This window comes from Helicoverpa armigera, chromosome 23 (genome assembly GCF_030705265.1).
Source record: "Helicoverpa armigera isolate CAAS_96S chromosome 23, ASM3070526v1, whole genome shotgun sequence".
NCBI classification, from domain to species: domain Eukaryota; kingdom Metazoa; phylum Arthropoda; class Insecta; order Lepidoptera; family Noctuidae; genus Helicoverpa; species Helicoverpa armigera.
Genome location: NC_087142.1, coordinates 5,719,842 through 5,745,264, shown reverse-complemented (window position 1 = coordinate 5,745,264; position 25,423 = coordinate 5,719,842). Strand labels below are relative to the sequence as shown.

Here is a 25,423-nt window from a genome sequence, read left to right as displayed (position 1 = left end):
CGGCTACAACGTATTTTCTACCACTGATTTTCTAGTATTTTTTTTTTTTTCAAAATAAATTAAGTCATTTTACTTTTCCTAATTTATTTTCAGATTATGGTAAGTATACAAAAGTGCAATTTAGTAATATTATAATATAAAATTATTAAATCGATTCTTTATTTTAACGAATCGGATCATTCGATGCAAAACTTCTATCACCATCGCCATCTTGTCTATGCGTCTTCAAATTTAAAAAAACAACTAATGTAAACAAACATGGCGAGTTTGATCGGAATTCCCGGTAATTACGATTGGATTTTAAAAAGGTATATTTTCTAACGGGATGCTAAATATGAAAGGTTTGAATGCGTAAAAATAATTTAAATTTATTTAGTTATTTTATTTAGTACTCACAAATGCGGTTTGATTGGAAAGAAAATAAATATGAGCGTAAATAATTAGGAAAGTGTATGACTGATTCGCAAGACCCCGATTGGGGTCTAAACCGAGCTTACGGTGACATTGATGTTAAGACCCCAATTGGGGTCCGTTACGGATTTGACGGTTAATGTTCCATTATGTTTATACCTATGGTCATTCTTGTAGCTACTTGGGCCAACGTTAGGAGCGAAGTTTGTTTTATTGTCTCGCATGGAACATCTGCCTTTACGGACTTTTTGTTTTGGGTCATTTTTGTTCAACCATTCAATTTATTGCCTCATCTTTGAACGACTCGATATCGACCAAGCTTTACTTGTTTGATTTGTTCAATTGAGTTAGTTTTTAAAGCTAAGTACTAGTATCAAGAATGTTGTTTTATAAGGTGATAGTAAATTTATTTTTTCTTGTTACCAAAGTAGAGCGTAGAGCGTGGTAGAGCGCTATAATTACGTTATTAATGTTCGGAAATTAAGGTAGAGTTAGATGTGACTTAAATGTTTTGTCCATTTTAGTAATAATGGTTTAGAGTTTTAAACATTACGATGTGAACCGATTACGCATTGATCGAATAGAAAGGTTTTTCGGAGTGCTAACCGAAGCTAGTCTTTGTTTACGGACATTTTTTGTGAATGGATTTATTCATGTTGAACAGGTTTTTGCTAATTGTCACAAAGACAATTTTCTTTAGCCTTGTTAAAATGTAGAGTGAGATGAAATACCTAACACATTCTGCTATAAAAAGAACCTGCATAATTGATTATGTGACAAACTAGGTATAACTTAATTGTATTCTTTTTTTTAATTTAAACGATTTTTAATTCCTAGAATATGGTAGAGTTAACTATTGTAGAGATATGCAGCGTAAAAAAAATGCTGACTCGCAGTGTTGAGTAAGTCGATAAACCACCTAAGGCTTAAATATTTAATCAATTAGCTATTTATAAATATAATAAACTGTTTATTATTAATTATTATTCCCAAACATCAAACTAACTACGTTAGGACATCATTCATATTTGTTCAATAGTTTAATAGCGCATGGTGTTAACGTACTACAATAGAGTACGCTATTGGTGGCTATATAACATATACATACGCATTTGTAGTACCCGCACCCTACCCTACACCGAACGTGAACCCCAAAACTACCGGTCGATCATGCGTAAAGGGCGGAGAAGGGCTGATAAAGAGGGAAGCTTGTCGGTGTTTGAACCCGAGATATAATTCGATACTTATAGCTATAGATAATCGCATAGATTTTTAATAAAAAAAACTGAAAAGTTTTACTTGAAGCGCTAAGTTTTATACTGACCTCTAGCGTAAGTTATGAGAACGAAAAGTTCCTTGCTGAAATGCTTCCTGAAATAGGCACATTGAGTACGGGCGGCATTTCCTCAGACTTGGATCGAAGCGAAACAATTCACAGCCACAATTCTCAGTAATTTTCACATAAACCACACTATTTTTCACTTGAATTCGTATTAACAACACTTTCACAATTTGTTGATGTTTTGAAAATAACAATCCGCGTGTAAATATTATGGTAGGAGTAATATTTACATCAGTTTCATTGCGCTGGTGTACGTGCGTGAAACTGTAGTAGCGAGACTGGCGGAGAGACGACGCGCATGTCGCGAGGGACACGCTGTAAATATAAAAATGGACAAACTCCCCTTCTTGGGGGCTCACCGAATGAATCACAGTAAATCACTAATCTCACACGCACTCCGGGCATTTTTTTCAATGCATGTATTTCGTCATTGTGGTCGTGTATATCGCGATTATAGGCGGAAATGCTCCTGAGGTGATTCAAATTTGAGCGGTATCGAATTATACTAATGCAAACTTCCGTATAGCTTGTAACGAAATATTGATCGACGCGACTCCCGCCGTCGTTGTTCGACATTTTCAAAGGGCCAGCTTTGGAAGGAGATAATCGCTGTAGATCACCCGCCTGCTATCCGTATTGTGCCCAAATCTGAGACCTCTTTTGTAGCAGGTAGAATTTTTTGTATTCTTTGGGTCGCATACTAAGGAATTAAGAGTAGGTAAAAAATGACTCATGAGTTGGTTTGAAGTTATTTGATAGGTAGGTTTTATTGAATGCGTAAACGTTGATAGGTTTAACGAACCTGCATTAATTTCTTTTTATTGTTGTGAACTTAATGGACGTTATACCTTTTCAGATGATCTCTAATTAATTTAACAATTTGTCCTTAATTAAGTTCTTATCACTTAAAAATAATGAAATTCCTTAGTCTCGAAGTTTATATCCAGTAGGTGTACTATACAGATAAGGTATAGGTAGGTACCTAGGTATCCTACATACATACGATAATTAGTTACCTAGGTGTAGATTTGTAATGTTACAAAAGCTGATGCCAGTAAAATGATGATGATTCCTATGATGTGGGTCCTATGCTTTAATAATCATCAATTTATGAATGATATAGGTACACAGCAGCAGTAAGTCAGTGAGTATCTCATGTAGGTACACATTTACAGAGGAAGCATTTATACTTGACCGCTTGACGTGTTGCAATTAATAATTCATTCCCGCCAGACAAAATTCCAACAAGTCTTTAGCAAATGCAATGCCGAATCGATAAACCCTTAGGTATAGGTACCTACTTATATCAGTTTTGATGCGATGTTATATGTACATAGGTATGGAATTACCTATAGGGAACCTTCAACTTTGTCTAAAAATCCTTTTTAATGGACAATGAGATTGCGAACGTGAGTTGGTTTTAGGTACGGTAAACGCTGAAACGGCTGAACCGATAGAGATGAAATTTTCCAAGTTAGTAGATGTTTTCTTTCATGAGCTAGGTGTTTAATTTAATGTGTTAGGTTTATAGATTGATGGTTTCTATAGTAAATTTATTTTATACAAATATTCTTTATATTATCGTTTTTTAGGGTTCCGTAGCCAAAATGGCAAAAACGGAACCCTTATAGTTTCGTCATGTCCGTCTGTCCGTCTGTCCGTCTGTCACAGCCGATTTACTGGGAAACTATAAGTACTACAGTGATGAAATTTGATGGGAATATGTGTTGTATGAACCGCTACAAAAATATGTCACTAAATAGTAAAAAAAAGAATTGGGGGTGGGGCCCCCCATACATGTAACTGAGGGATGAAATTTTTTTTTTCGATGTACATACCCGTGTGGGGTATCAATGGAAAGGTCTTTTAAAATGATATAAAGTTTTCTAAAAACATTTTTCTTAAAGTGAACGGTTTTGAGATATCAGCTCTCAAAGTCGTAAAAGTATGTCCCCTCTATTTTATAACTACGGGGTATAAAATTCTAAAAAATAGAGGTGATGCATGCTAATTAACTCTTTCAACGATTTTTGGTTTGATCAAAGTATCTCTTATAGTTTTTGAGATAGGTTGATTTAACTGTAATTTACGGAACCCTTCGTGCACGCGTCCGACTCGCACTTGGCCGGTTTTTATACATTTCCACTGGGTGAAATTAATAGGAGCAACATCAGGAAAAAAAAAACTTTGACTTAAATTAGTCCCGGTTTCGATTCCTGGTAGGTAGGTTCGGTTAACATTTTGTGATGAGCAACAGCATGTTGTTGTCCATGGCCTGGATGTTATAAAGATATTATATGTAGCTCGTCCAGCTGAAATGACGCGCCCCACGACCGCATTTTAAGTGCGCAGTATCAAAACGGTAGTAGAGCGCGTCAGTTCAGTTTAGTCAACCTAGATTTATATTATAATAAACATTATTCAAGAAAGTGTCCTGTCCTACTATTGTCCCAATGCTACTTTCTAAATTAAAAATCAGGCTCGCGTCTAAACGAATTGGTAGGGATTGCTTAAAGCCTATTTACACAGTTATAGGCCCAGTTCCAAATTTATTTAGAGTCAGCCCAATATGTTTTAAAACAAACCTGATACCATATTTAGTTGATCGTCTTTGAAACAAATTGGACTAAAAAGCCAGGGTATTCAAAAGTGTTTTTTTTGCGAAGAGCATAAGTTTTGACAATTTGACAATGAGCGCCAATTTAGACGTCAATGTCAAATTTTGGCGCGAATACTTGCCACCCCACCCGCCTGTGCCACCCGCTGTCTGTGTCGGCAACGTCGTTTTCGTTTTCGTTTATTCAGTGATCAATCTTTACATTTTGCAGTTTTGCTTTTGCAGTGGAGGATAAATCTCCGAATCTCAAAATTTCACGTTTTATTCAACGGATTCTATTAACCGTAACTAAAATGTCGTCTGCTGTGGGAACCGAATTGAAATTCACACGCCTCAGTGAAAACGCATTTCCGCCGATGAAAGGTTCGGAAAAAGCCGCAGGATTCGATCTGAAAAGGTAGCTATAATGAAAACTGAGTGTTTAAATTGATATACTTATGGTTCCTTTATGAATAACGTCTCTTTTGTTTCTAGTGCATATGACTACGTGGTGCCAGCTCGCGGCAAGGAACTTGTGAAGACAGATCTGCAGATTGAATTGCCGACTGGTTGCTACGGCAGAGTGGCTCCGCGATCAGGCCTGGCTCTTAAAAACTTCATTGACGTCGGAGGTATGTCTGGTTGCCATTTAGTACCTTCCATGTTCTTATTTTGCGTATACATAGATCGTTGTATCTTTTGCATGCCCTAATTGTGATTTAGGCTACCAAAATAAACAGTTAAAGCAAATTATTATAAATTTTGTCATATTATGTAGTTGAAGTTCAACAAATGGAAGACAACCCACTAACCGACAATTCATTAACAACAGGATATGATGATATCATCTCTAGTCAGCTAGGTATAATGAATATTAAATGTTTTGTGGTTAATAACTAAGTATAACAAGTTATACAGTAACTGAAGTATTTTCCATAATACTTGTTCATTTTGGCAAGCAAATTTCGAAGACTTTGTTTAGCTTTTGGTTTTACAGTAATACAATACCAATAGACATATTTTCTCTATATGTTACATTACATAGCCAGTCATATTCATACAGGCATATCTGACCCTCAGACAGGCAAACAGATTGTACGCAAATCTGTATGTATCTACTTTGGTTTTGGTCGGCAGACCTTTCAGTCACATTGTTGGTAATGGTTTGTAGGTTACAAAAAAGACCTACAATCTTATTTAGTGGGATATTTAGGCTTGGAATTTGTGCGTTGTTCCCTCAGAACTTCTATTAGTTACTAGTTTTCCTGGTTTTTAACCCCCGACGCAAAAACGACGGGGTGTTATAAGTTTGACGTGTCTGTGTGTGTGTGTGTGTGTGTGTGTGTGTGTGTGTGTGTGTGTGTATGTGGCACCGTAGCTCCCAAACGGATGATCCGATTGTAATGCGGTTTTTTTTGTTTAAAAGGTATGTCAGTCGGGAGTGTTCTTAGCTATGTTTGGTGGAAATCGGTTCAGGTCTTCAAGGTCATCAGCTCGTTTGCTAGATGTGATAGGAATGTTACACGCTCAGTTTACTTGCAAGTATACGTGGGATCTGAAATTTGAAACACTAATGTCTTTTGGAACCACTGAGCTGGTCTGCTGTTAGGGCACGAAGGTAGGAGACGTAACCCTGAACTGCCTTTTAGTAAACCCATCGAGTTTGGGCTCGTTGAATTTGTCTTGACGAGTTCTCTTCATGTTTCTGATTGACGAGAACCTGATGCTGGAAATGGGATGTGGCGGATGAAACCCTGGAATACCGGAATGAAACGGATAAACCGATTTATATTTTTGGTGAAAATCTAGAATGTCCAAAGGTCTTTATTGTTTCTCAATCTGTGCAATTCTCCCAGAGCCAGTTTGTCATGAGGATTATTAAACAGCTTCCTTTGGCCGAGATCGCATATAGCGACCCCATCTTAAGATAAAATAAATTAAGTGAAAGAAGGAAAAATTAAGGAGCTCCTTTAAAAAGCATGAAATAAAATTAAATTATAAATTTAAAAAAACCCCCGACCCAAAAAAAGTACGCAATAATTATGGCAAAAGGTTAAAAACGCTAAACCTTATAAAAAGCCAAAAATAACTTTTAACACTACGTAAACTAAATTTTGTCGTGTCGGGGGACCGCTTTTTACCTTCATAAATACTTACATAAATCAAATGATACCTACCTAATTACAACATTCGTTTAAAAAAAAACCACGTATCTAAAGTAATGAATTAGAGCGGTCCCCCGACACGACAAAATTTAGTTTACGTAGTGTTAAAAGTTATTTTTGGCTTTTTATAAGGTTTAGCGTTTTTAACCTTTTGCCATAATTATTGCGTACTTTTTTTGGGTCGGGGGTTTTTTTAAATTTATAATTTAATTTTGCTTTTATAACCTTGTTCCTTCTACGCAAGGTCAAACTACAATAATCCATATTTTCCTACAAATTGAACATTTTTTGTTTCAGCTGGCGTTATTGATGAAGATTACAGAGGAAATGTTGGCGTTGTTATCTTCAACCATTCTGATTCAGACTTTGAAATCAAGAAAGGCGATAGAATTGCCCAATTGATCTGTGAAAGAATCTACTACCCTGTACTGAAAGAGGTTACAAATCTCTCAGAAACCAAAAGGGCAGAGGGAGGCTTTGGCTCAACAGGCAAATAATGCATTTGATTTTTGAAAACATTAAGTTTATTAATAACAGTTATACATAGAATTAAAATGTGATAAAATAAGGAATGTCAACTAACAGACTATCTGTTCCATTAAGAGTTAAGTTTGTACTTTAAGCTAGTTATTGCTTTAAAAATTTTAAGACTTATTGGTTTTACATGCCCCACTTATAAAATAGTTTCTGTTACATTAAGTGGCTCGAAATATATAGAATAAGACAAATGATCTTGCACTTCAGTTTTAATTTTTCAGGGAAATAGATTTAAGCAAAGGTATCATTTTGTAAACATCCAATAAAGTTCTTGTAATATTAAACATAAATGTTAATTATTTTATTTTGAAATAATTCAAAATTCCTTTAGAACTTAACAAATTCTGGTTATTAGCTACATTTTTGGGCTCATATTCTTAATAACCTATAAGTAATTTAGTGTGTTAAATGAAGAGCATAGTTATTTTACATTAAGAGATTATATTTACAAGGTTAACCCTTTATTCCCATAAAATATGTATAAAAATACAGAATATTACTATACTCGACTACTCATCAAAAAAGCCTATGGCTTATGTTCTTCAAAATTATCTAATACACTGTCAAATACCATTTTTTCATAGGACAAAGTCACATTACTTGGTGTTACTATTTCTTTGTTTCTCTTGAGGAAAGGTTTTAAAAAACTTTTGATTTTGTTATCATTGTTAACACCAAAATCCATTTCTGCCTTGTCCACTTGCTTTTCAAGTAAATCAACATTGTTTTGAAGCTTGTGGATAACTTGGATTAAAACAGTAATTTTTTTAGACAGTGCTGTAATTTCACTGCGGTATTTGCTGATATCCTCTGCAACAGCTGAGCAACAATCACTGTTCTTTAGTTTAACCATCTGAAGTACACTTGTTAGTTCCTCAAGTCTTGTCAACATGTTATCAACAACATCTTGCACTGTTTGAAAACCATTTAACACATCCAACTTTAGATACGCAGAGTAATCCTTTGCCAGCTCGTCCAACATTTTGTAACTACTCCGAAGAACTTTTTCCTTCGAAATCTGGATACAAATATTCGATGACACTTGCCACCTTATCTACGAAATCTGACACAAGTTTAGATAACCCTCGAAAAGAAGATGGACACCAACGTAAAACTTTTAAAAACAACTCCATATTATCGGCACTTAGGTATCAAAAAAGTTGATATGTTTCTTGGAGCACTGTAAAATGTACATTATAGCGACGTATTGAGAAATAGGTAAATACTTTGCCTTGAATTTCCCACCTCTCATCTTGGTATTCGCAATAACAACCCTGACATCGTTTCAAGTTGTACCATCCGTCCCAATGTGTCTCATTATTAATTCAAAATATTATATTGACCTTTAAAATGTTTTAATTGTTGTAAATTTTGCATTTAGAAATATAAGAGGTAAAAATAGTTTAAGTAAATGAATTAAAAAATACAAAAACGAGTTATGTATAAAAGCTAGAGATATAATGGTTGGCCCACACCTGCGTGTAGCATGGTTCAACTTCATATTATTATGGAATGAAATCAACAACGCTTATAAAATCACCAATAAAATCAGTGCTTTAATTTAAAATTATGAATGACCAATCCTTTCACTTAAATGTTCGATAAAATTTCGCGAGCATGATTTATAACTTTACTATAAGAACTCTATTCGAAAGGCGGAATACGAATGTGTCCACTTTTCAGAAATACTTTTCCTTTAACTGCAGAAAACACATTCTAAACGTTTTAACAAAAAAGTATAAGGAATTCGATAATCATTTATTTTGTTTAACACCATTCATAAATAAACTAATGTGATCAATATCCAGTTTTCTTTGATTTTTTTACTTTTATTTACAACTCTATAAAAAGTTCTTAACTATGAATGAATCTGTTAATATTTTTTTATCTGTATAACGTAGAGTGATTTTGGTTGGTTTTGGTTCGTTCTGTTCTTCAACAGTGGATTGAAAAATTTATTTATCAGAATGCTTCCGTCGACAGGGTATTTTAAGGGATACAACTGTCCTTTTTATGATAATGGTTTATGTGAAAGACCTTATTGCCATTTTCGGCATGTTAAAAAAGAATCTCAGAGTACTTCAAGTGATGGAATCGAAAGTGGAGCGATATTACAAAAGCTAGTGTCGGCAGCGGTGCAAAAGGTTCTTCAACAGAAAGAGACCTCGGCAACAACGACCACAAGTCAGCCAGAGAGTAGTACAGCTGGTGCAGTGCTAGGTGTAGCCAAAGCAACATATAACCCCACGCCAATAGCCGAGTTAAATAAGATTAATAATCCTGATATAGAAGAAACTACTGAAGATGTTGTTGAACAAAGAAAAAGACACATACCAGTTCCATATACACCGAGGAAACCTGCAGGCCTTCCTATACAAAGACCCATTGAAACAAATGGTTCCTCTAAACCTTTTATTTACATTCCTCCCCCAGTGAAATATACTCCAGGAAGCACTGAGAACGTGCAGTGTGATAAATATACGCCGACAGGGTCGACTGTATCCACTGAAAAATATTTACCAGGTTCTGAGACAGAATTACAAGAATATAATCCTAATGAAGGCTCCAACAACTCTAGTAAGCGTAATTATGTTCCTTCTGACAAGAACACGAGTAAGAAGAAAATACTAGAATATAAACCAGCCAAAGTAAGCACTAAGAGTGAAATTCCGACAGTTACCTATCAACCAACACCGAGGTCACTTGCACCTTGTTTTTCCAGTGATGAGGACGAACCCGACACAAAAAAAATAAAAATGTCTTCTGACCTTAACGGATTAGATGATTTGGGGCCAGAATTTGATATCTTAGATCAAATATTACATGAGGAAAAGTCTGACCAGGATAAAGTAAGAAAAAATAGCTTGAGTAGTGACACAAAGAAGACTAATGTTAAAAATGATATTGATAATAACCAAGAAAGTAAAAAGTCAGTTGAAAAAAGAAGTTCAGAGAAAAACCATTCAGATAAAAATCATAATAGTAGTAAGTCACATCACAAAAGCTCCTCCGATAAGAAAGATAAACAAAAATCTGATGAGAAAAGTAAAAAAGAAGACAAACTAAAAGATTCTGAACGCAAATCAAGACATAAAAGTTCAAGCAAAGATAAAGAAAAGGAGAAAAAAGATAAACATTCATCAGACAAAAAACACCATTCCAGTTCTAAAAGTTCAGATAGTAGTAGTTCAAAACATAGTTCTTCTAAAAAGCATGACACCAAGAAACATAGCTCTAATTCTAAACATAAGTCTAAAACAAAAGATAAGAGTGACCATAAGTCCAGCAGAAGCTCTAAGGAATCCAAGAGTGAACACAAGAGTAGCAAGCATAGTGACAGTAATAACATGTCTGATAATGATGATTTCAATCCTGGGGAGGAACTACTTGATGAGGAGTTTGATATGGAGTCTGATGAAGAGGCAATAGCATTAGAATGTAAAAAAATATTTGATGAATATGTTCCCATAGAAAAGCCTAAAATTATAGAAGATACACCTAAGATAGAGGACACAAATGAAGAAGAAACTATCATAGGAAAGAAGAGAATATCTAGAGCACCAGATAAAGCTATAAAAGTGACACCCAAACCACCTGTCAAACCAGATTTTAAAGTCAGCGCAGCTCAAGCCATGGCACAGAGATTAGCTAAGGTTCGAGAATTTCATAGTGCAAAAAATTCAAGTATCTCTTCAAATAGTGAAAATACACAAACTAAAAGCAATTACACACCCCCAGCTACTGGAAACACCAAAATCCGCATTGCTCATGTGCCATATGCTTCCACTTTATTAAATGCTAAGAAAGTTATACCACCCAGTCCAATGGCTAGAACTGAGCCATCAACTAGTTGTACTATCACTCAAACTGTTAAAAAAGGAGTTCAAAGAGTTGCTCATGTACCAAATGAAAAGTTCATTGACAGACCGGGGGTTTTAGAACCTCTTGGATCTAAAATTGCTGCAAATATAAGATCCACATATTTAAACATGATGATAGATGAATGTTTAAAACTGTATCTTTCAGCACATGATGCTTACGCTAGAGCTCAGCATGAGGAATTAACCACTAGTAAAAAATGTTCAACTGTACAAATATATAAGAATTCTGCAGTATTAGCAGTTAGTCGCTTAAGGAAAGAATTGCAAGAATGCAAAGGTGTAAAGAAATCTGCATCAGATTGCTTAACATTACAAAAAATGCCTGGATCTACTCCTGGTAAACCAGCAGGCTCATGGAGCATAGAAAGCAAGAATAGAAAAAATGCAGACACTTCAAAGGAGTTCATAGGTGCAAAGTTGTATAATAATATAGTAAAGTGGGTTTTGACTGAAGAACAACTAAAACAAAATGGTTTTCCCAGGCCTCATGAGAGTGGGCAAAAGGGTAGGGCGATAATTTATGGCCAAAATAAACAGAAACCACCCAAGGGCTTCTTTAGAACTTGTTGTAGATGTAAGAAAGATTATATGGTGGATAAGCATGGTTTCCCAGCATCTAAGGAGGAATGTATTTACCATCCTAACAATAAATACAGGGTTCGAGGTGAAGCCAGATATCAATGTTGCAGCCAAGATGGTACATCTGATGGATGTTGCATAGCTCCCAGTCATGTTTATGAATATGTTGATTTTGAGAATTTGAAAGGCTTTGTCAAGACCCTACCTCCAGAAACTGCCATGGATGATTATGGTATTTATGCTTTAGATTGTGAAATGTGTTATACCACACATGGTTTAGATTTGACCAGAGTTACAGTGATCAATTCTGAGTGTAAAGTTATTTATGAAACACTTATTAGACCATTACATCCTATTATAGATTATAACACTAGGTATTCTGGAATAACTGAAGACCAAATGGTTGGAGTCACTACTACACTATTGGACGTCCAAGCCACACTACTCACAATGTTCAATAGTAAAACCATATTGATAGGTCACAGTTTAGAATCAGATTTTAAAGTACTTAAATTAATTCACGATACTGTGATTGATACCAGTGTTTTGTATCCACATAAAATGGGGCCTCCATATAAGCGAGCTCTACGAAACTTGTCATCTGAATATTTGAAAAAAATAATACAGAATTCAGTTGATGGTCACGACAGTGCTGAAGATGCAACTGTCTGTATGGAATTAATACATTATAAATTAAAAGAAGATCTTAAAACAAGATGATTAATAATTTGTGAACTAGAGCTTTGTTCTTATATTATTAAATTTATTTATATTGAATAATAATTTAATTAAAAGCAGTTCTGCTTTCTATAAATGATGGGAAAAAATCCCAGTTGAAATCTTGCAGTAAATGTAGTTTATTGCTGTTATTTATAAATATAACATACCTATCATTAAAAAGGTTGTTGGAATTAATTTGATGTTATTGCAATAACGGTAATAGTATATTAAGATATACTTTTGTAAGAATTCACATTTCATATAAACTATTTTTCTTAGCTAATTAGTTTTATTTAAAGTACCTACTTATACATGTAAAGGGACTTGGCATACTGACAACTATGCAGTTGAGTTGTTAGAAAAAAGTTGGCGTATCCATCTACTATCGGGAGATGCAATGATATTGTAGAATACCCCATTGGTTCAGTGCTCACTAGCACAACTGTGGTGCATGGGGTGTCAGGTTTAAGTTTGGGTTCGGGATTAAATAGCTTAGTGGGTTTCGCAAAGTACAGCAGTCTGGACGCTGGTGTACCTCAAACGATGGACATCCTAATCTGCGTCTGTACTATGAGAGTAGAGAGAGTCCCAACAGTGTCTGCACAGTTGTTCACAAGCTGTTTCACGGGGTTTCGCGGGGAAACTCAGAAAAACAGAGCTTACATAGCCCATGTTTAGTGCAGTGTAGCTTCAGTGAAACAATTATTCAAATCGGTTCAGGAGTTCTTCCATTCAAACAAACAATCAAATCTTTCCTGTTTACATATTAGTATAAATAATGATCTTGAACCCTCTTTTTATGAATCTACAGTAATTCATTACAAACTGTAGGACTGATAATATTTGTAAATATAAAAAAACACCCTTCTTGGCAGTCGTTAAAATAAAGGGAAACGTTATTTAAAAAAAAAATACGATTTGTAAAACCGAAAATAATATTTTACTAGAAGACGAAATATTACACATACTTAAATGTCCTTTAAACACAAGACATTTCAAACATTCAGCTTTATTAGAAAACAAGAAAACTGCTACACAATTCAAAAATATCCATTGGGACGCTTATGATAATACAAATGAGACTCGACCTAATTTTGTGCAGCAGAAATATAATTATGTCAATATAATAATATAAACCACTGGAGTCAATAGATAATAATTTTGAAAATTAATAATAAACTTGTACTATTTTAGGTAAACACTTGATAATACCACTAAGGTGTTTAATTAACAATTATTATAATCAGCAAATAATTATAATTTCTACTTTACATTAATGTATAGGTACATAGTTCATCAATAATAAAATACAAGTATTCCAAAACTGAAATCTAGGACAAAGCAGCACTAAATTAGAAAGAAAATGTTAAAGTTATTGTGTATGCTAAGAGTTACAAAATTGTTTAAGTAGTTCTCAAGAATTGCTTCTCAATCTACCAGACTCTAGAAAAGACAAGCAAAGCTTTTTGTAAGTTTTCATTGTGTGCAAGCATTATGCCTGATAGAAGTTCATACATTTGAACTAAATGTTTCAAACAGTTCTATTGAAACATCTTGATTTATCAATATAACAACCTCATTCCATTTAAGGCTTTATAGGAAGTCATGAAATGGTGAGACAAAAAGGGCTCTAAAGTTTATCTATGAAAATAAGAATTTCACACATGAGATGATAATATATTTGAAACTAATGCTGACACTAATCTTAATGTTATTGGTAGTAAGCTTTAATATTGTCAGTGATAGTTGAATTTTATGAGTTATTTTTATTTATATTACCTGTTGACTCGAATTTTGGTTTTCCTATGAATTAATAAAATTAGTTTACCAAAACCCAACTTATTATTTATCTGGTATACTTTGCAGTATAACTTGGTGTATGTATGTAATTATAATTTACATGGATGTCCCAATGAAATTTATAAGGAGGTATTGGCCGGTGTGTACGGCAGCGCAGGTATTGAGTACACCACATGGAACTGAGATCCTGGCTGACCCCTGCTAGTCAATAAATGATTGTTCTACACATGCTTTCACCCGTTTTTCGTATTCCCGCCGGTTCTCCTTATAAAGCTGTGCTGCCATGGAGTTTGCAGGTGAATTGGGGTTAGGGTCGCTTAGTAATGACTGAAACATGACAAACAACATAATTAATAGGTTTGCATCATTGTTTGATATAACACAAGTTTTATCAACTTGGAATATTTAAACAGTTCTCTACAGATTACTTTTTAAAACGATCAAGGTAGCTCTTAGTAGATTCTAATAAGAATCAAGATTGCAACTTTAAGGAATGTCTATTGTTTGGAAAAGTAAAAAAAAACCTAAATATACATACAGCACAATTATCAATTGATATCCATAATCTTTGACAATGAGAAATAACTCATTCCTTAAGGTTGATTTTCTTCCTGCTGGTCAAGGTAATCAAGAATCTCTAGATATAATGCAGTATCAAGAAGTAGTATATTTACCTGTATAGAAGTTAATATAGCTGATACATCATATGTTGGGCTCCATCTGTTTTGCAGAATGTCTAAGCATATTCCTCCATCTGCATATACATTGGGGTGAAACATTTTAGACACAAACCGAACCGTGGGAGGTTTGTTTGGGTATTCTTCTGTGAACTCTATTGTTAGCTTGAATGTACCATCTTCAAATGGAGTGTCATGGGGGCCGAATATCACAGCATTCCAGATCATGATATTGTTGTCAGTGGGAGCTCCTGACACCCCTGTAGGTGGGTCCTCTTGTAAGCTGTGGACAAATTCATTTAAATCATTTCCCTCATCATTTAAAAGGGAGGATAATTATCTTGTGTAAAAAAATTACATACAATGTATTTATTGTAACATGTATAACATTATTTAGGCACATAACTCATGTCAATGTTCATGTAGAAGTCTGTTTATACAATGATAATAGGGACAATAGCATTAATTTATCTGATGACTAATGAATAAAAAATATTATTAACTGTAAATTACAGACAAAGCTCTTCTGTTCTCATGGAAAACTCTACAACACAATCAAGGTCATGAGATCACTTATTGGGTTTCTTGTAAAAACCTTACAGGTTCTATCATACCAGGTCAACTGAGGCGTTTTATATAGACGATATTTTTTTCTCGCGATCTAATCAAATATATTTGGATAACCTAAATAATGACTATATACCCACAAACGACGTATAGACATCGAGTGACGTAGCTATGTCTACTTATAGCGTATCCTACTCTTGTTATTCGACACAAAGAGCACCACCATTTTACGGCTTTGCTGTTTACAATGGAATTCGAAATATAGAACGGAATAGAAATCAATTAGAATGACTGTGATGTAATTTGATGAATCAGCACTACACTTTCGCACAAAGAAAATTCTATTGTAAACAGTAAGAAAGATACATAAAATCAATTGTTAATAACAAATGCTATGGAAAACGCTGGAAATACTCAGATACCAACCGTTTGAAATCTCTCATCAGGCGTCTTCTAGCTGGAGTTGACATTTTGGTATCAAGCACTAGTTAAGCCACTAATTTGTTAAAGTTCCGGTTTAGTCAGATGTCTTTTTCTTGTGAAACTTTCATATGACAAAAATTCGTAAACTATTTATGTAGGTTTCGCTTGTACACAAAAGATTCCGTTTTTGTCGTTGTGTAGAAATTTCTGTCGTCACGGCCAGCGAGATGGTTGTCAGATGACCATGAATATAGCAATTAGAAACCCTGCAAGTGGTCAATACACAGATGTCAAATATTTCTTTCTTAATTGTGTATAACTTCACACCGGTTGATATTCTCGATACACTGGTAAATTAGGGGGTCGCTAGACGTTCAATATAACTATGCAATATTACCGTAAAAATATTGTGTAATTAAAGAAGATTGCGCAATGATTTTTCATCATGAGGATGATGAAAAATCATTGCGCAATCTTCAATATTAATCTAAGTTTAATTAGATTAAGTTTGTAATATGTAAGGGCAAAGTAACTATGTGATGTGATAAATAAAAAGTCTATAAATAATTAAAAAGTTCAATCAAACGAACGCAGCCGCAATAGTGCTGACTTATTAATAGGCGGAAATGATTAGTAAGGCTAAATATTTGTCCTATTATTAATATTAGTTTAGTTGGTCGCAACTCTAGCCTCAATTTGACGTTTGATTACTTTGACAGTTTTCGTTGATAAAACATTTGCCCTTGTTTATTTTCCTGTGATAAATATTTAATTTATTAATAAAAAATCTGAATTGATAATAACTGTTAATACATGTGAATATAATTATCCCTCCGAATTAATATCCTGTATTTGCTCAAGATATTATCCACAATTGCAAAATGAATGATGGGAGTTCAAAAAAGATTCTATTTAACAAATCTACAGTAAGTTACTATTTCTATAGCTCATGCAATAGCCTGCAATCGCTTAAAAGTATAGGATTCACCACACAGTATCATTGCTAAAACATGATCTACTATATATTGATGAACAAATTATATTTCCAGCTGTTTAGTTTAAAAGCTGAGCTACTAAGAAAGCAAGAGGAAGTTAATGAGAAAAGGCGGCTGCCACAACACAAGATAGAGAACTTCAAACCGCCGCCTGCTCGAGAGAAAGAGAAAGATCAGGACAAGGATACAAAAACAGCATATAAAAAAACTTTCAAAGATAGTTTACAAGCAGTTGATACTGAGGAACTTGAAGCCTGTAGGAAGGCAAAGTGAGTTGTGTTTTGTAAATCTATACTAATATTATAAAACTGAATATAGAGTTTGTTTGTTGTTTGAATGATAATCGCAGGAACCACGCAACCTATTTGAAAACATTTATTAAAAAAGGCTATTTTGTTAAAATTAGCATTCCCTATCTGTCGCCAATCCTTGTGGAAGCTGTCTAAATCTTCTCTCCACTGTTTTCTTGGTCTTCCTCTTGGTTGCCTTCCATCATCAGGGATCCATTTTGTGGTGATGTTGATAGGCTACTTTTTATGTAGGTTCAACAAGTAGTTCTCACGGGATGTGGGTAAAACTGCTGGCAGAAGTTTGTACACGAGAGTACTGCATACAACCATCTGCTGCATGTTATGTCTTCTACGGCTCATGTGTAGTAGAGCATCATTGCTTTACAATAAAAAAAATGGTTTTTCTATTAAAAAATTTGAGTATGATTATGCAAAGTATTTTTCGTTAGTTATAATTAGGTATTTTGACTAATCATTTTTAATTAACTTTGTAGGTTAGCTTTAGAGAAGAAAGCGGAGTTGTATGAGCATTTATCAGATGGAGCGGGGAACTCACAGCTGGCCAGCCGGTTTCTTGTGGACTTCAATACTAAGAAACAACAGGAGCCGGAGAAGCCAGTGGAAGTTCCCCCTGAGCTACCTACTCAAAATAGTGCTAATGATGATGATGAATGGTAATTTATTTCCTATACATATAATAGTTTCTGCTTACAGCATTACATGTCTTGTTCACATGAAATACAGCCTGTAGCAATCAAATATAGTCTAGGTTTCTAACAACCCAACTGCTTCCTGGTATTACATAAATATACCTTTAATACTGAAATGCTTTTAAAGTAAAAGTAGATTAGCTTCAATACTTCTACTAGTTCGCTCGCTCAAACTACTTCTGTACTATGTATGTACTGTCCTCATTACATAGTATACAATTTGTACTACTGAAGAATTTTGTGTAGAAGAATTCTTCTCCATTACATAGTACATATTGTCTCATAAAACGTTGGTATGTTTCAGGACTGAATTCACAGACTGTCTTGGCCGAACACGAAAATGTCACAAATCTGACATAAGTTTGTTCTTGAAGAGAGACGCTGAACTTATGAGAGCAATAAACAAAGATAAACCTTCATCTAGTCAGGAGGAAGTCAGCAAACCAGAGGTAAACACTAGAAAAAAAACCTATCAAAAAATAAACTCTTTTGTACCAGATTTAGGATCTGTTCAGACGGACTGGCTCAGAGAAAAGAGCAAATTCTTAACACATTGAAAATCGAGTACTTAGTATTTGAAGTAAGGTTTATTTTTGGATGTGCACTGCTTTTGTCATTTAGAATGCTCGAGCGCTCGGTGTGAAACAATAAAAGGAGCTGACCGGCTCCGATCGCATAATTTTTCTTGAAGTTTGGCTCCGATTGCATGCTCTTTAATGCTCGCGCAGCCGATCGGCTCCGGTCTGTCTGAAAAAAAAAATACGCGCCGATGTACTCCGAGCTGGTCTGTTTCAACGGACCCTTAGAGTACATAATGTTTTGTTTATTAAATTTACAGGAGCCGAGTGTACCAGAGAAAGAAAAGCCATTGTTGGTTCAAACTACGAATGAGTATTTGCAATCATTACGAGAGAAATGGGAGGAAAAAGAAAGGGAATTGCTGGCCAAAGACAAGGATATCCACTATCAGGACTTGTTGTTTGATGGTTTGTACCTATTTACTGTAAATATCCATGATATTATTCTATTTGTATTGTTAATTCATTAATTACCTTATTCAATTGATCATCCAATAATTCAATAACTTTGACGTTCATTCATGTTATCTATGCTAATAATAAAGAGGAAATATTTGTTGTTTGTTTAACTTTCACTGTTGGGAAGCTACGTTATCCCCAAGTAACAGGCTATATTTTATCCTGGTATATTCATTCACTAATTTCATTCAAAAAATGTTCACAGAGGCACGTATCCACGGTGTTGGGTACTACTCCTTCAGTACTGACGAGACTGAGCGTCGGAGGCAGATGGAAGAGCTGATCAAGCGTCGCGAGGAAACCCTGAAGGCACAACAAGAGGCTGAACAAGTTCGCAAGAAGAGGGACGAGTTGATCGCTGCGAGGGTAGCTGCTGCGAGGGCCCGTCAGAGGGCTAGGGCTGGACTGCCACCTGAAGAGCCTAAAGGTAAGTTTCTTAGTGAGCAGCAAAAAGTATAGAAGAATAAAATCCAATTACAGTAGTCAAGAGAGTTCCAATAGCCAATATTATCAGTATGGCAAAAATAACCTTGGCTCCTACTCCTTCTGAAACTTCAAACCTTGATGATGATGATACTGATGAATTTTTCTTCATTTCAGATAACCAAAAAGACTTCACTACCTGTCTATTAGAGTTCCTAACACAACAAAAGAACGAAGCAGACGCTAAAGCGAAAGAAAAAGAGAATAAACTTAAAATGGAACAAGAAAAAGAGAGGCAGAAGTTACGTGAGGCGTATGTTCGAGAATGGGATATAGGTAAAGATGGTGTTGATGGCAAGGTTAAGAAATTCAGGGAGATGACGCAAGAAGAGTATGTCGAACAACAAAGAGATAAGAGAATTAATGAATTTGCACCATCACAAGCTTCTACATCTGGTAATGCTGTATTTGATGATAAAGGAAACATGGTAGGTAATAAAGACCCACCTGCTACGAAAACTTGGGCAGATGTTAGACCTCGAGTTAAGACGCCACCTCCGCCAGAAATTGGAGACGTAAGTGAAATAACAAAAGGACTGTATTTCTCATCCGCCTCAAATAAGGAGGAAAGACCAGTCAAATATAGGAATTTTGTCAGAGCCCAAGAACCTACACCTATTATAGATGAATTAGAAGATGCAAAACCTGTGCCAGAAGAAACTAGAACTGAAAAGAGGAAACATGAATCGGTTGGTGTAGAAGTACCCCCGCCTCCAACATTTGAATACTATGGGCCGACCATAAAGCAAACAAAGTTCGATAAACCTTTTGAATCAGATATAAGGGAAGCATACAGCCAGGGAGCAAAGAGTTTGGAAACCAAGTCGAGTGGCAGGCAGTTGCCAAAACATTACGACTTTACCTTTGATTAATTTATGAAAGTAAATAAAACAATACAAAGTTAAAGTGCATATTTATTTCTCGTGCCAATGCCAATCACATCTACATAATGTCTAAAAATATTGCTGAAAATATTTACAATTTGTCTATGCTAATATCACATGGAATGAGCGCTACGAATAATCTACATTTAATTTCTATAACAATTAAAGCTCCACTTACAGAGATCAACTTTTGACAGTGAAAAATTCGAAAAGTAATACGTTAAATATTTAAATTAGATTTTAAAATGTAAGATGACGCCGACGGCTAGTGTGAGAATATGGGTTTCCATTCTAACTGCAGTGTTATTTCTTGGTTTGGTAGCTTCCGTTGTTAATACTTGCATGGGTTGCATACTTGTTGTAGCTGTGCTCATTGTGACTTGTTCAGTAGGTTTTGTTGACGGTGTATCATTATGTTGCAAAGCTTCAGCTGTAGGCAGCTGTTCACTAGGCTTGACTTTACTTATGGTCACTTTTTCTTCAGTCGGAGAAGTTATTGTAGCTTGAGTAGTCATCCCAGCTGTATCTTTCATCTCAACAGTCGCTTGCGTTGTAACTTCTGGAACAGTATGAATTTCTGGAATATTTTCATTGGCATTTGTAACATCACTTGGTTCCATATCTTTTACAACTTTAGTTGTTTCACTACTCATTAATATGATTTCAGTTTTCAGATCGCTGCTTTCAATTTCAACTGTTGGAATATCAATTTGTATGCTTGTTTCATTCATTTGTGGGTCAGTGGTTTTTATAACTTCATCTGCATTGTTATTGGGACTGCTTGTTGGAGCTTCATTGTTAAGTTCAGCAGTTGCTATGGTTGCAGTTTCCGGCATTTCATTTTCATCATTTTTGACATCTGGCACTACAGTAGCAGTATCATCAGCAGGAGATTCTTCTTCTTTATTTCCAACTTCTTCTATAGTATTAGTCTCATTTGTTTTATCGTCATTGTTTAGATCAGTATCAACAACATTATCTGACGTATTAGATGGTATGATTTTATTATCTTCCACAGTAGTGTTGTCTATTCGATTAGTTTTAGTGTTCATGTTGATGAAGCCAGATGTAGTAATGAGTGCCCTTCTGACTCTTGTGTTATGAGTCCTGGCGACAAGTTTGGCGAGTCCCGCGAAGGCATCTTCTTCGCGGTCGGTGTTGGGTCCATTGCAGAGGTCTCCTCGGCAGGGGCAGGTCATACGCCAGGTTCTGGTTGAGTTGCAGTACAGGGAATAACATTCATCTTGGTATAATTTCACGCAGTATCTCGATTCTATGTAAGCTGTGGAATATAAAACAAACATATTAAGTAGGTAAACGATTAGGTTTAAGGATTCATAAGCCCAACGAACATGTTGGTTAGTTTGTAGGTAGGCTTGGTAGAGCCACAACCACCTGTATCAAAAATGATTTTAAGGAAACGACTAATCAAGATATATATCTTGATTTGTTAGAAGGCGTTTGGTCCATCTAGAACACTTTTATTCTGTTGTATATATTTCGGTCTCTAATCTAGACCCTTATGATTTGAGAACAATCTAACAAACAGTAAGCTTTCATTACAAGAAAAACCCATAGGTACTTACGCGGAGACGTAGCGACAACAGCACAATAAGGGAAGCCAGGGTCGCACACAGTGACCTGCGTGTGGGGCCCGCTACACGGTAGCGCGCGCGTGCTGCGGTGCACCTGCTCCGCTAGCGGGCCGCACCAGTAGCAGCGACGGACCTCCGCTGCCCTCACTGATGGTAGCTCCACTAGAACACAGTAAGTTTGAAATAGGCTTTTACGGCTGATTTCTATAAATGATCTATCAGTTCATTTGCGATTAGGGTATTGAATTTTGACATTATACAAGTATGTAATTATAATACATACCTATATCTAGTACCAAGTACCTACATAAGCAGAACAACAGATATACAATTGGGACGGCTGTTAGTAAATAACAGTAGATCCTCGAAAGTAAATCGGCTTTAGTTATCAACGTACATAGATATGTACCTAATGATGTTGCATTTTCATTATGAAACTGTTGAAGCAATTTTCGTGTGAGAATTTCAGTAATATTTTTCTACAGTGCATGAAATGATAGTTCATAGTATACGAGAATATATCTAAAGAGATAGGTATTTGATTATACCTACAGCTGTCATTTTTCACACAGTCCTTAAAATTCAAAATGTCTTAAAATAAACTTGTAATTACTGTCTACAAGATTACCAAGTCTGTGTAACCCTTAAAACCCCACAATTTGTAACTATTAATACAAAACTAATCGTCCAAACTACAACTACTCAAATTATTCATTACAAAGCTCAGAGTAAAATTGATTGACGGGACTGTTACACAGAACTAGGACATCAATACTTGAAATTAGGTTACCGCAGTGTACTGTCCACTGTACACGTGGTTCGGCTTGCTATCGTTAGTAATTCTATGGGCAATGACCGAACAGCACATAATCATTAATTCACACGATGCAGCTGGCTTCTGCGTTTGATTACTCTTCGTGTGCCAACGTAAATGTGTATTGTTGGATACCAGTGACGACTATAAATGATGTCGAATTGGGGGATGTTAGTCAAAGTCATAGTTAAAGTGTCTTTTTTGTGGGCATATGTAAGAGATAGCATATGTTAGATAAGTTACATACCAGAATTGTGGGTAATATGGCTAAGTACCTACTCAAACTCGAAATCTTTATTTGCTCGTTAAGATATAACAGGTATTTCAGGCGTCGCAAAGAGGGCTTTACCTATATACTTACTTCCGTAGTAAAGGTTGTAAAGAAAGTGGTCTATGCTACTGTAATCGGTCAATGTAGCTCTAAAAATGTACCGAAGTAGGTCAGCTAACTTTGGGATTGAGTCTGTATTCTGTGAGAAAATGTTTGCAATGTAGGTACGTCAACGCCTGTTCAAAGAATATTTGATAGACGGCCGTCGTAATCTCACCGTATGCAAAGTTTCCTTTTGAAGTATAAAAATACTGTTAGGTACATATAAATTATTTATAACGTGTGTTTACTTTCAATTTCTTACCGTGTAAATATGTATATTTGATAAGGTCACGTTATTCACCATATTCCATTAATTTCTGATATTGGTGAACGTTATTTTTAAACTTGAGCAATCGTGTGAGTATCTACTATGTGGAAATGTCATATAGATAGCTATGTTTGTGAACTAAGTATTTTAGGGCGTTGAATGTTGTACACAATTTAATTTAGTTGACAGACAGGAATTGAAGGGCAACAAATTGAACTGTAGGGGACACAAAAATTGATAGTTATCGAGATGAAAAACAAATTAATTAAGACATGATGTCTGGTGCAGATGTGTCGAACCTACGCGTTAGTTTTGATTTGATTTTAGAATGAAAAAACACGTTGAAACATTCATTTCAGCATGACACCATAGCATGCCAAACCATTTTTCAAAATGTTACTACATCGAGCCGGATAAAAAGTAGCCTATGTCATTTCTCAAGCTAGACTAGCTGTGTACCAAATTACATTTACTTAAATAAGTTCCATAGTTTTGTCGTGTAAGCGCGACAGACAGACATACCTACCTACAGAGTTTCTTTCGCAATTATAATATTGGTTAGACCTTCTATCGTAATAATACGATCATTCAATTCTCCACTTGTCATAATAAACAACATACACCTAATAAGAAACTGCAGTGTCGTAAAATACATACATGTCAGTACGTAAATGAGCTTGAGAACCATCATATGTGGGGAAGGTCGCGGCGGTACTGAATATCTTATGATCAACGTCAATATGGCGCGATACAAGTTTTAATCACACTCCTCTATTATTCAGAACATGCTATTGCCAATGTCACTTTTATTCCAATATTTGTTCTTCGTTTTGCAGAATTATGTGGCCTATTGTATGAAAATTTTATGTATGTAAACGAAATTTAGATTTTTGAAATGTTGAAGTTATGTCTGGTTTGGAAAATAACGGGGTATGAAGGCTCGGAAAAATACGCTACAGCCCCAAAAAGTTCAGGCAATTTTTTCACCGAAAAATACCAGTAAAGCGCTCAACACAAGCACATCACGTTACCGACAAATACAAACGAAATAGCTCGATCTAGAACAACAACACTCAACATTTATTGCAAAAGTTTTCACTTTATTAGAAATGCGAAAGTTGGCGAAATAATCTCTGTGAGTACTCACCACATAGCGAGATGAAAACCGCCGCACTCACGACAATCCTTGAGAGAACCAACTTTGTTTCGGTTGGCGCCATCTGAATTTAAAACTCTTTTGTTTTATTACATTTCTTTTCGTAACATTTATTAAATGAACATAAAATGTACCTTGGTATCAAATGAGTGTTAAAATGAGTGTGCCACTGCCACGGAAAGAGTGAAGTCGTGTGTTAGTGCAACGTCTACGCGCCGACTATTCAAAGTTTCGTAGCGCGCCGCTCGCAGGCCTACGCGGCTACGTAAGGGCCCGCTCACACGTCACAAGTAATAAGGGCAATCAAACATGGCACCGCCATTCAATATAAATGATAATATTTTGTGTTTACGTGACGTGTCCGGTTTATACGAAGCTTAATGTCCTTTTGATGTGATGGTCTATTAAATTAAACTGTATACGTGTTTTGTTATATACTTTATTCCTCCTAAATACGGACTTTATTGAACTTAATTTCATTTGCGTTTCTGTTATCTAAATATCTTCTATTAATATTGTATGTGCAAAGTGTCTTTTACTACGGAAGGAAATAAAATAACATTGCTTTTATGAAATAATTGGGTTACCTGTGTAGTCCGTCCGACGCTCGGCACCGATCTATTTCCCTACCTCGTATTGAAGCGAAATATTTCACTTAAACAGCAGACATTTTAATTTGTTTGATGTTAAACTCCACTTAACACAATAAAAAGGGATTCAGCAGTATTACTAACTTGTTCGAAACACAAAAATATCGAGGAACCGTTCCGCTCTGGTCTAGAAACTTTCAGACATTAGCACTATTTGTTGTCGGACAAACTTCACTATTTCAGCGATTATGATTGGCCGGCGTTGTAGCAACAAAACCTATATTTTATCGAAGTGTGCGAAGCCCGTATATTATTGTAAGACATAGCCATTTTCTCGGTTGTTTTCCCCGACATAAAGTAGCTTCTTAGAAAATAAGGTCGCTCTTTAGAAAATACGATCGAGCGGGGACAATAAATTGAGGCATGAATAAACACTCTGGAAAATAGATTACGTACCTAACGGTTGAGTGGTTATTGCAATAACGTTAGTTTTACACGAATACACAACACTATGCATCGTTAACTTATAA

General features: G+C 35.4%; 6 protein-coding genes across 6 annotated transcripts in view; 3 read left to right on the top strand and 3 right to left on the bottom strand.

The window, feature by feature from the left end:
- LOC110377249 (histone-lysine N-methyltransferase trithorax) overlaps positions 1 to 2,423 on the bottom strand; it is a 30,366-nt gene extending 27,943 nt beyond the window's left edge. Inside the window, exon 1 of the mRNA XM_021336053.3 lies at positions 1,736 to 2,423. The gene's annotated coding sequence lies outside the window, so the exon portion shown is untranslated. The remainder of the gene's footprint in view (positions 1 to 1,735) is intronic.
- Positions 2,424 to 4,505: 2,082 nt separating this feature from the next.
- Positions 4,506 to 7,158, top strand: LOC110377263 (deoxyuridine 5'-triphosphate nucleotidohydrolase). Its single transcript, XM_021336086.3, has 3 exons — positions 4,506 to 4,767; positions 4,845 to 4,981; positions 6,812 to 7,158. Exons 1-3 carry the CDS (start codon positions 4,664 to 4,666, stop codon positions 7,009 to 7,011), a joined length of 441 nt encoding a protein of 146 aa, XP_021191761.1. The 5' UTR covers positions 4,506 to 4,663; the 3' UTR covers positions 7,012 to 7,158.
- A 1,774-nt stretch (positions 7,159 to 8,932) lies between these two features.
- Positions 8,933 to 12,509, top strand: LOC110377257 (RNA exonuclease 1 homolog). The gene has a single exon (XM_021336071.3). The coding sequence runs from the start codon at positions 9,019 to 9,021 to the stop codon at positions 12,229 to 12,231; it is 3,213 nt and encodes a 1,070-aa protein (XP_021191746.3). The 5' UTR covers positions 8,933 to 9,018; the 3' UTR covers positions 12,232 to 12,509.
- A 976-nt stretch (positions 12,510 to 13,485) lies between these two features.
- On the bottom strand, positions 13,486 to 15,942 carry LOC110377260 (ubiquitin-conjugating enzyme E2-17 kDa). The gene is made up of 3 exons (XM_021336076.3): positions 15,702 to 15,942; positions 14,706 to 14,991; positions 13,486 to 14,358 (listed from the first exon to the last, which is right to left on the bottom strand). The coding sequence occupies exons 1-3, from the start codon at positions 15,743 to 15,745 to the stop codon at positions 14,233 to 14,235; spliced, it is 456 nt and encodes a 151-aa protein (XP_021191751.1). The 5' UTR covers positions 15,746 to 15,942; the 3' UTR covers positions 13,486 to 14,232.
- Positions 15,943 to 16,412: 470 nt separating this feature from the next.
- On the top strand, positions 16,413 to 20,119 carry LOC110377272 (coiled-coil domain-containing protein 174). The gene is made up of 7 exons (XM_049837770.2): positions 16,413 to 16,624; positions 16,748 to 16,962; positions 17,478 to 17,657; positions 17,998 to 18,142; positions 18,532 to 18,679; positions 18,936 to 19,157; positions 19,331 to 20,119. Exons 1-7 carry the CDS (start codon positions 16,580 to 16,582, stop codon positions 20,083 to 20,085), a joined length of 1,710 nt encoding a protein of 569 aa, XP_049693727.2. The 5' UTR covers positions 16,413 to 16,579; the 3' UTR covers positions 20,086 to 20,119.
- LOC110377273 (uncharacterized) lies at positions 20,114 to 24,579 on the bottom strand. Its single transcript, XM_021336096.3, has 4 exons — positions 24,438 to 24,579; positions 24,295 to 24,367; positions 21,684 to 21,854; positions 20,114 to 21,379 (listed from the first exon to the last, which is right to left on the bottom strand). Exons 2-4 carry the CDS (start codon positions 24,365 to 24,367, stop codon positions 20,331 to 20,333), a joined length of 1,293 nt encoding a protein of 430 aa, XP_021191771.3. The 5' UTR covers positions 24,438 to 24,579; the 3' UTR covers positions 20,114 to 20,330.
- Positions 24,580 to 25,423: the final 844 nt, after the last annotated feature.